This window comes from Abramis brama (genome assembly GCF_963993115.1).
Source record: "Abramis brama genome assembly, chromosome: 3".
NCBI lineage: Eukaryota > Metazoa > Chordata > Actinopteri > Cypriniformes > Leuciscidae > Abramis > Abramis brama.
This window is the reverse complement of record NC_139965.1, coordinates 42,790,162-42,802,161: the sequence shown is the minus strand read 5'-3', so window position 1 is coordinate 42,802,161 and position 12,000 is coordinate 42,790,162. Positions and strand designations below refer to the sequence as shown.

The following is a 12,000-nucleotide window of genomic DNA, read 5'->3' as shown; positions in this document are numbered from 1 at the left end:
ATCATTCCTCATAGTAACACAGCTTGTAATATTAAGGCGAACAACACGCACACAAGTTACTGACTGACAGCTTACAGTTTGTTCGGCTGTACATAGTCAATGCTATACATTTCTGAGATATTTTGTATGAGTCCTCATTAAAACATTCCACACAGATCGAAATGACTGTGATGCATTGTGGAAACACCGTTTATGTGTACCTGGTCACTTCATGTGTTTTCTCTGATCATATAACTATCCAATCATGAATAGACCGAAAGAGAGGACATTTTTCACATTCCAGATGAAAATGCATCTGGTTGTTGAAGCCACAAATGTAAAACTATAAATGTTTACTACTCCTAAAATTGTAAAAACTAAACATGCGAGAGCGCAAACTACCGCAAATGAAACAAAGTTCGGCATCTCATCCTGAAGCTCAACACGCAGTCGTCTTAAAATTATCTTACCAGTGCTAATGCCTCTCTCTCTCTCCAATATTTAATTGATGAGTTGTCAACACAAAATATAACAATCCAATAAATAGGGGATGATTTTACCCCAAAATTCAACATATTGACACAAAGTGATCCAAGTTTCGCTGGATTTTTAGATGTGTTTTGTGTGTTTTTCGCGGCATTCTCACTGAAAACCAATGCTGCCACTCAGTCTTTTTGCCACTCGGTGGGCGTAACCACATTCTATTTTATATATTCATTTATTTTTAATCATTTGTTTATCAGCTTTACATGCAATCTGTCATCAATGACATCATTACCGCATAGCATAAGCCAATTGGCCTCTGCTTATCCTGTAGCCAATGAGATTGCTTGCTCAACATTTAAATAGTCTAGATCAATGTTAGCTGTAAGCAGTAGTCCTGCAGTGCTCTGAAACCCTCCATCTCCCCCAGCTCCACCTGGCTAGATATGTTACAGGATTCATGTATGTCTATTCATGCAGCAGCAACACATGCACAGAAAAATACACAATGACGATGATTTTAGGTACAATATATAACAAAATGTGGTTTGTGTTTTAATATGTAATATACAATATAATGTGGAGACTACATTTTACCAATTGGGTAACACTTTATAATAACTGCACGCTATTAATCATTAGTTAAGCATTAGTAAACAGTTAATTCGTCATTTATAAAGCATTAATAGACATTAATAAGCAGTTTATAAATACAGTTATAAATGCTTTGTTCTTGATTCATAAGCATGTAGCTGTATTTATAAACTGCTAATTAATGTATATTAATGCTTTATACATGATGAATTAACTGTTTAGTAATGCTTAACTAATGATTAATAGCATGCAGTTATTATAAATTGTTACCATAAATGGTTTTAATTATAAAGTAAAAGTTTGAAGATGATTTGTAAGTACTTTATTACTGTATGCTTGTTACATAGTTTTATCTTTTGGTATCAAGGCACTGCTTTGTCACGTTTTTATTTGGAATGCAAAACTTGTATCTATGACTCGGATTCACTCTCTTTTTCCAAAAGTATTATTCTAAAGATTCTATAAATATTCAATAGAGTACTCTGTTCCTTAGATATCACAAACTAACATCAAATACATTTGAATAAATTTAGCATACTATTGTTATTCATTCAGCTTACTTAATGCTGATGACATAACCAACATATGCATTTAATTTTTCTGAGCAGTGTGCAGTGACCGTTAAAGCTCTGGGATCACTGCATTGCGTGGAGGTGGTTTTCAGCTTTGGCATCGTCAGGTCTTTCTCTTTCTCTCCCAAATGTGAAAAACACTGCAAACAGAGCATCTTCTTAAAGAGACATACTTGTTGGTGACAGTTGCTATGGGCACTACCATCTCACATGTCATTTACAGTTACCATCTCTCCCACTGCATTGCTCTTTTGCCTGTTCTGCCACCTCGTACACTCCCCACCCCTTCCTCTCTTCCTCCTTATGTCCATTCACTCCCCTCTTCATGCACACACACTTTACTGGTTCCAACACTTTTCAGGTCAGTATGATCTGGTGTTCAGACATCTTGTCTACGAAGCTAACAAGTGCTAGACGAGATGAACTGGTGAAATACTGCAGGCAGAAGAATTCATTCCGGCTAATTGGATGGTGTCTGATCATCTGGTGAAGCTAGCTCTGCTCTGCTATTATGGTATGACTACTGTAAAACTGTTATGATGACAAAAGAGACTAACGGGAATCTGAAATATGGCCATTTTGGGCACCGAAAGAACAGAGTTACTGAGTCAACTACATACAAATAATACAAATAAAAAGTGCTTCAGTAACTGCTTGAATGTTAAATATCAGCAGTATATAAACAATACAATTGTAAAAACTCTGTCCCAAGGGGGGACAACTGGCATTATGATGTGCGTGCTAATCTTGATCATTTCAAGAGATTCATGACACTGAAATATGACAGCTGACTGAGAGTTTAGGCTATTACGCAAAATGCTATGGGGCATTTAATAAACAGGCATGACTGCAATACTAACAACAACAACAGTGACTAATAAATTATCTGAGTCACCAAGCCCCTGTTTTAAATAATATCAACATACTGAGAGGAACTTAAAGACGCTCAAATCCTGTTCCACATATCACAATTCAAATATGTTCTGATTGGCTTTGATCTTGTGACCTTACACATATTTTTGCTTTTGGCATGGACAAACACACCTCTTTAATGTACCCTATTTTCTGTCCTCCAGGCTTAATTATTAGTCAACAGTCTTTCTAAAAAATCCCTTTCCTCTGAAATATCTGTATGCGCTTGACTACTGTTGGTTTAGACTGTGTTAGATCTCTATAAAAAGGTGCCTTCATGTCTTAGGAACCTCTGATCCCTTGAGATTCTGTGGATTTTTGAAACAGCGACACTGTCAAAGGCCTCATCTGATACAAAAGAAGTTTTTAGAAGTCAGGGAGCCTTAAAGCCTAAATGTGTTCTCAGCTGACACATACAGGTAAACATAAAATCATTGCATGCAACACAAAATTCATGAGATAAAACAAAGCATTTGTTAAAGGTGAAATCTCTTTTCCAACATTTCAACATACAGCAACCTTACCTTAACGTTTGACCAAAGAGGTCTTGCAATTCCTGGAGGAAGCTATTCGTTAGCATTCCCATTCAGACACGACTACTTTTGAATGGTCATCAATGAACATTTGTTTGTGCATTTACCACATGACAAATCAGGTACCAATATAACAAGCCAACCTTGCATTCGACTCTCAGGAGTGCTATTCAACACCTAAAGGATCAGTATTGCACCTACCTTAACACCACGAACTCTGAACTCGGTTAACGCTCTGTGCATTTTGGTTGCGGCGGAGGGGAGGTCTTTGCCACTGGCTATGACTTTAACCAGCAGTGAGTCATAGTGAGGGGAGATGATGGCCCCCGGAAACGCAGATGCACTGTCTAGACGAATACCCATACCCTCTCCACTGCGAAACACCTGTTGAATGATGGGAGAGAAAGAGGGATGATATGAGTGCAAGTAAAACAATACAGTGTTGACACATGGACTGCGGAAAGCATTTTGAATAGGTCAGGCCGGAAATGAAATAATAGCAACACCTTTCAATGTCTAGTTTTTGCAAATACATTAATAACTAAGCACAATTTTAGTTAGAATTCTACTTTTTTTTTAATAAGTGGGCATGACCGCATTATATTTATAGAATTTTGTGCTGATATGACATCATTAGGCAATTAATAAATAAATAACAAGTATATGTGACAAAGTAAATGTCACAAAAATGACATAATTCTGACACAGCAGAGCTCAGCACTACAAGCATTTCAGGTTTCATCAGGTGCCTTGTTTTGCTATATTATTAATAATATATGTAATTTTAGCAGATACAATCTAAAAGGAAAAATACACTACCATTCAAAAGTTTGATGTTGGTAAGATTTTGAAAGGAGTCTCTTAGGCTGGTGAGCATATGCTGCATTTATTTGATCAAAAATACAGTAAAAACATTAAAGGTGCTCTAAGTCTAAGCGATGTCACGCGTTTTTTAGGCCAAAACATTTTTTGTCACGTCCAGCAAACATCTCCTCACTATCCGCTAGCTGCCTGTCCCCTGAACACACTGTAAAAAAACGCGGTCTCTGTAGACAGCCCAGGCTCCACAAATGGCAAGAAAAACAAACTGGCCCAGCCTTGGCCACGAAACATAACAAACAGTGTTCCAGCCAATAACCGACAAGAATGATTTGGGGGTGGGGGTTGGGGGGTTAGTTCGCGTGCACATGAAGGGGGGGGGGGTGGGGGGGGTGGGGGGGGGGGGGGGTGCGGGGAGTGGAGGAGAGAGAAGTATGAAGAGGGAAGTTAGCTAGAGGAGAGATGTCCTAACAACGACTAACGTTAAAATTGTAAGGAGAAGGAACGCGAAGTCCCAAATTTACATTGGAAAAGCGTTGAAAAGGTGGCGAGGACTCCGTCAGCAGAAGGGCTTCCAATCCAACATTCAGGTGATTCTGTTTTTGCTGTACAAGTGGGTAAATCCAGTTTGTTTTTCTAAATGGTTCATGACTGTTTCAGGATGCACGGAAGGGAGGGGGAGGGGACAGGATGAGGAGGAGGGAGGGTCGAGCTAGCCTCCGTTTTGTTTGACAGTACTTTGAACGTCAACAAGAAGTGACGTCACCCAACATCGTTTAGAGCACCTTTAATATTGAGAAATATTATTACAATTCAAAATAACTGATTTTAATATATTTTAAAATGTAAGTTATTCCTGTGATGGCAAATCTGAATTTTCAGCAGTCATTACTCCACTCTGCAGTGTCACATTAGAATTATTGATATATTTTTCTTCAGGATTCTTTGATGAACAGAAAGTTCAAAAGAACAGCATTTGTTTATTTACTGTCACTTCTTATCAATTTAATGTGTCCTTGCTGAATAAAAGTACAAAAAAACTTTTTAACGGTAATGTCAACTTTTAAACGGCAATCCCATCAGATGGAAATAAATTAAGTGTAGCGTCAGTTCTGGCAGGTCACGTTAGTCAAGCTCGCATCAGTTGACTCTCAGCTGATCCACGTCTACCTATAGGAATACGATGCCTATCACTGTATACATATATAAGCTCCTTTAGTATTATGACAACAGCTATAGTGTTTCTCAGGTGCCAATTCCCTCCTCCATCCCCAGCTCCTCCTCTTGTCAGTCAGGATTTGGCATTCTGATTCCCCCTGAATCAGACTAAAATTCTCTAATTATGTTGTACATTAAAATTAATTAATGCTATCTGCAATACATTCATGTTGGTTCTGTTCTGTTTACCCTAAGGGGGGTTATTGCTGCTCTCCCTTCTCTTATCCTATAGGCTGCATGGATGCGCAGGGAGTTCTCGCCCAGAACAGAACCATACCGCCAATCCAAACTGTATGCTAACTGTCAATCATATTTGACGATAGTGGTCCTGACAGAACTTATTTTACCTTTAATTAATCAGAAAAATTAGTGCTGAATTTCTTGTATTCACAATAGTCATCTTTCTTTCTTTCTTTTCTTTTTTTTTTTTTTAATTGCTTGGTGGAAAATGTTTTTTAATAAAGCAAAGCAAAGCAAAAACAAAAAGAACTGTATTTTTATAATAATATTTGTAAATTAGTTGGTGGAAAAATATGATACATTTATATATATTTTTAATTATGTTTGTAATAAATGCAGTCTATAACATTTAGGTATGTTTAATTAAAAAATACCCAAAACAATTGGAATTTTCTCTTCATTCAACTCACAGGTAACTGTCATAATCAAGCTGGTCTGGTGGCGAGCAGGATTTGTTTCCCCTCACATTAAACCACACCCACAGTATATGACACATGCTTGACTCCTTGCCTTACTAATCAGTGAGATTTGACACTTCCAGTTGTGGGAGGAGTTGACATGGAGCCGTCAAGTTGGACACTTACAGTGATGCTCACACTGTGTTTACTTTCTTTATTGAAGACTTAGAGGATTAGATTTAATATGTGTCAAATAAACAGACGTTTGAATTTTACATGTAGCAACTAGAAAGACTGTTCAGTGAAAAGATTATGTGCTGCTTAACAGTGCTTGTATGTACAAGAAGAAAGTTTAATATTATCTTATATTATTTAAATACCAATACAATGCTGTCTGTATTTTTGTCAGTTTTATTTCAATAAACATGATACAACATAACTGTCATGTGTCAGTGTTTGTATTTTAATAAGTCATGTCTTCCTTTGTTCTGTTTTCCCGCCACTCATCTGTTTCCCTGGTAACACTCATTAGTTCATCTGTCACACCTGTTTACGTTGTTAGTCTTGTCAGCTGTGTCTCGTTTTCCTGATCTGTTTCCCCATGTATTTAAGCCCTGTGTTTTGTTCCTTGTTCTTTGTCTGATCTCTGTCCTATTAAGTGTGTGTGAACCTTCTGCCTGTCTGAATTAATGAATGTAATTATGTAATTACATTGATTGAATTATGTTGGTAGTAAAAGTTTGTATTGGAACTTTTGATTCTCCTTCTGCCTGCAATACACACCGTGACAATGACATTAATATTACATGATTAATGTTATTTTGTATCATGTTTCAGTCTGTATTATGTTGTCATCATTGAGTCTGGCCAATCATGAAATGGGCTCTACGGCCTTACCACACACTCGGACATAACCGCCTCAGCTTCAATTAAAGAAACACTTTAATAAAGCTATAATGTTTTCATTCTTAATCAGTGTGCCTGCATTATTTATGCAGTAATCAGCCTGCTGTGGCCCATATTAGTACAAAATAATCACATTACATAACCAACTATGCAAGTTCTTGCTGAGGTCATTCTCTCCTCATATAAAGTGTTCTTATCAGACAAACATTTGTGAACAAAAACTATTTTAAAAAAAGTCACAAAATCCAGGAATGGTTATTAAAATGCTGCTTTTACTTGATGTAATGCTGAACAGACATGTCTGAATTGTATTTTTTGTTAGTTATTTGTATCACTTGTTTTGACACTGTAAACTAGCTGAAAAATAAGCAGTAAATCAAAAATGCTGATTTAAGTTCACTTTTAAAATAAGCTTGAATGTATGAAATTATTCAATTATGTCTAACTGTGCGTTCACACCGGACGCGAATAGCCCGTCAACCAGAGGGTCCACCAGACCCTCCGGAGGGTTTCAGGAGTTTCACAATTTGCTTCAGGAGCTAGGTTTGGTGGACCTAACGGTGAGGACGCTGACGAGGACAGCGTAGGCCGTATAAGGCCTCGGCCTCGAATGGTCGCTGCCTAACGAGCCCGCGCTGTACAGCCCGGCGCGAGGTTCACCCTTGCCCGCACCCACCTAATCTGTCATTTATTTTTGTTTTTATAATAAATGGAGCCAGCCTCCAAAAGTGAAACCTGTCCTGTAAATTTTTTTTTGAGTTTGTATACACTAAATTGTGTTTGTTGTCTTTACATTAGATTAATAATGTTTCATATAATCTAGAATAGATATGGAATAAATAGCATTCAATACAAAATGAGTATGTCTCATATATTGAAATCGAGTTTTTATGTTAAAGATTTGCTTTGTTGTGCATTTTAGTCATATTACAAAATAATTTATTGAGGCCAAACATAAAATAACATTATAAACTGTCACTTCACCACGTGACAGCAGCAAGCAGGCTCCTGATTGGTTAACGCTGCGCGAATTGACGCAGAAGTTCAGATTTTTCAACTCGGGCGGCAGACGCGAATTCGCGTTGAACACGTGAATGCACAAAAAGCACTAATAAAATCATTTGCGCGTAACGCGCTTAACGCGCCAGACGCTCAATTCGCGCTATTCGAGCAAACTTGACGTGCGAATGAGGCATATTCGCGTCTGCCGCGCTCTACGCCTCATTCACGCCACAATAATTTTTTACGCGCGTAACGCGTCTTTGCATTGACTTAACATTGAAATCACTCGCGCCTGACGCGCTATTCGCGTCCGGTGTGAACGCACCTTAAACCTGTCAAAATGATCAGATTAACACCAGTGATTAAGAAACTCTGTTTAACAATGTTTATTTCTTTTACCACCGTTAGCACTTATCTAATTTGTCATTGGACTATTTCACTCAGTTCTGTGTAATTATTTAACACTGATAAGAACGTCTGGAAGAGCACCAGCGCTGGTGTCTTGGTTGAAACAAGTGATGTCCGGTTCATGAACGAATCGTTCTTTTGAACCGGTTCTTTTTAGTGAATCGGTCGAACCAGTACACTAAATCGGACTGAATCATTCTAAACGCGTCTTGCGTCAGCGCTGATCCACAAGTTACTAAAGTTACTCACTTTCAGACTGACAGTCCCTGACAGTCCCTCCGACTCTAAATAAGTACAGACCCTTTCCAAAAAATTAGAATATCATGGAAAAGTTTATTTATTTCCATAATTCCATTCAAAACGTTAAACTTCCATAGATTATAGATTCAGGGCACACAACTTAAACGATTTCAAGTATTTAGTTGTTTATTTGTACATAATTTGGGCTTCCAGCTCATAAAACCCACGAAAACAGGATTTAAAAAAATTTGAATATTACATGAAATCACACAGTAATTACACAGTGATACCATGGTCATTGAACCAGGTTTTGGTTATTTTGGCAGTGTGGGCAGGTGCAAATCCTGCTGGAAAATGAAGTCAGCATCTCCATAAAGCTTGTCTGCTGAAGGAAGCATGAAGTGCTCTGAAAATGTCCTGGTAGACGGCTGCGTTGAGTGGACAGCACAGTGGACCAACACCAGCCGATGACATGGCTCCCAAAACCAACACAGACTGTGGAAACTTCACACTGGACTTCAAGCATCTTGGACTGTGTGCCTCTCCATTCTTCCTCCAGACTCTGGGACCTTGGTTTCCAAATGAGTTGCAAAATTTGCTCTCATCAGAAAAGAGGACTTTGGTCCACTTTATTAAATTCAGAGTCAACGCAGCCGTCTACCAGGACATTTTCAGAGCACTTCATGCTTCCTTCATTTTCCAGCAGGATTTGCACCTGCCCACACTGCCAAAAGAACCAAAACCTGGTTCAATGACCATGGTATTACTGTGTAATTACTGTGTGATTTCATGTAATATTCAATTTTTTTGAAATCCTGTTTTCGTGGGTTTTATGAGCTGAAAGCCTAAATTATGTACAAATAAACAACTAAATACTTGAAATCGTTTAAGTTGTGGGCCCTGAATCTATAATCTATGGAAGTTTAACGTTTTGAATGGAATTATGGAAATAAATAAACTTTTCCATGATATTCTAATTTTTTGGAAAGGGTCTGTATATTTTACTCCAGTAAATCCAACAGTTCACTGAACTGAGACATGTTGTGCTGAGAGAACTCATGAGCACGAGCAGCTGATACTGAGCATGCGTGTATTACCGAACGTACAGGTACAGCGGTTCTCGGATCACCAGTACAGAACCGAGAACAGTTTATTTCGGGCGTGTTCGACATACTGAGAACCAGATGAGCTGAGCATGCGTGCACTTTTTTCAGAGGGACGAAATGCATGTTTCTTAAGTATTTTGTTGAACATCAATAAGTGTAAAAAAATAAAACAAATAATAAATCACATAATTACTGTCTTTTCACTGTATTATTTTAAAGATTGGAAACACAATGAATGGATTGTAAAACTAAACATTTATTATTATACTAGAACATTATTTTCAGGAAAAAGTAAGTTGATATAAATCTTTGACGTAAACACTTGCCAAGGTTTTACTTGAGCACGGGTGAACCGAGAACTTAAATGAGGGGCCGAATTCGATGAAATGCAAGTTTATTTAATAACAAATAAAATAAAATTGATGAAGACCAGTTTATTCCCTTCCAGTTTATAGATCTTTAAGACATGTAAACCATCTGCATTTGCACATCACCTGTAGGCTACAGGGTTCATTTGCAAAACGTAAAGGTAAGAAACTTATCCAAGATGATTATGACGATGATTTACAAATGTTAAATTACGATGAATTCAAAAGAAGTTATGATTACAAATGCCTTTATTTGAATGTATTTTTATCCGCCGGGATGATAGAATTGACGTCATTATGTGAGGACGTAAAAGAACTGTTGAACCGTTTTTTTTTAACCGGTTCATTGAAACGAACTGTCCGAAAGAACCGGTTCACTGAAAAGAACCGGACTTCCCATCACTAGCTGAAACGCACACATTTACTTAACTGTATAAATGGGGACATACAGTATACTTCTATTGTTTTTATATGAAGCTAGTTATAAACTCCTAACCTTAACATAAAACTTTCAGCATTTAAAAAACTACATTTCTACATGGTTTACACAAATGAGGACATCCCCCAAAGGACGTTTTGGGAGATTTTGTCAGGTTTACAAAAAAATCAGGTGGTTGAAAAATCAAGTTGAAACAGGATTTAATTGCAGCAATCTTCAGTTTACCTTAACAAAACTCAGGGTACTAAGGATACAGAACAGGACAACCGTCAAGTCGCAACATTAACAGACAACTGAAGAACCAAACACAGGGCTTAAATACACAGGGCAAACAAATGAGCTAATGAGATAATTTACTAGACACACCTGGACAGAATACTCAATCAAGTAACCAAGGAAACAAACAAGCAAGGAACATTGGAGAACAGAACCAATTAACAAACTAACAGCAAAACACTCGAACAGAACAGGAAAGCTAAATCAAACAGAATACAACCCCTCCCCCCACACCCCCCACCCCACACACACCACAAAAGAGTTATTATTGATTATCATTGATGGGACGTTTCACAAAAATTAAAGTCAGTTTCAGTCTTTTTATGGCAAAAAATTAATTGCGACAACAAGCATTAAACACTATTATTCTGAACACTAATGCAGACGTGTCCAATTTTGCTCCTGGAGGACCATCGTCCAGTGCGTTCAGGTATGTTTAAAGGTAGGGTAGGAATTTTTTTAATGAACACGTTTTGTTTTACTGGTTGAAACTCTCTTCACATCCTGATAGCAATCAATAATATAAGTGGTCTAAATATTAAATCACGTACATACAGTATATCTTCTGTGGAAGTATCAGGACCAAAAAATGTTCCTCCAATCATTGCATTCAGTCCGACAACAATAAACAAATTTAATAGTGATAAAACTGAAATTCTTCTGGCACAAAGTTTAATCTGGCAAAATCTGATAGTTTCTCTGTGACTATTGACCAGTCAATAGTTTTTCCAACTTCACAGGTAAAAAAGTCTGGGTGTCGTTCCTGATAGCACCTTAACCTTTGAAAATTACATTAATAATATAATTCATTCTACCAATTTTCGTTTGAGAGACAAACTACTACTGCTCTGAGTAGCACTGCTACTCTTGTACATGCCCTGGTTACGTCACGTATAGATTATTGTAACTCTCATCTCTTTGGTCTTCCTTCTAAAACCTTACATAAACTGCAGCTGGTCCAGAATTCAGTGGCACAGATTCTCTCTAGAAGAATTTCTCCTGTTCTTTTCCACTTGCATTGGCTTCCGGTTAAATATCAAATTGATTCTTGCTTGAAGTCTTGCTTCTTACCTACAAGGCTCTTCATAATTTAGCTCCTTCGTATCTCTAATCTTCTTCAAATCTATACTCCTGCACGTAACCTAAGATCCTCTTCATCAGTCTTTTTAGCCCAACCGCATATTCGTTTGAGAAGTATGGGGTCCAGGGATTTTAGTTATGCTTCCACAGGACATCTGTAACACTACAGTCTTCACACTTTTAAATCTCATCTTAAAACTCATTTATTTAAACAGGCTTATTTATGATTGCTGATATGTTGAATAAAAGTATCGTATTTACCTTATATACCTTAGTATCTTAATGTATATTATAGTTTGCTTTTAATGTATATTATTTCTGTTGTTGTAATATTGATGTTTTTAGGAAGATTTGTAAGGTGACCTTGAGTGTCATGTAAGGGGCCTATAAATAAAATGAAAGAAAGAAAGAGCAGTCATCTTTTACA

The 12,000-nt window shown here is 37.4% G+C and overlaps 1 protein-coding gene across 1 annotated transcript in view; it reads right to left on the bottom strand.

Moving 5' to 3' along the window:
• The window catches only part of pcxb (pyruvate carboxylase b), a 426,983-nt gene that overhangs the window by 318,919 nt on the left and 96,064 nt on the right, over positions 1-12,000 (bottom strand). Inside the window, exon 10 of the mRNA XM_084107671.1 lies at positions 3,275-3,457. Within this exon, the coding sequence (XP_083963797.1) occupies positions 3,275-3,457 (183 nt within the window). The remainder of the gene's footprint in view (positions 1-3,274; positions 3,458-12,000) is intronic.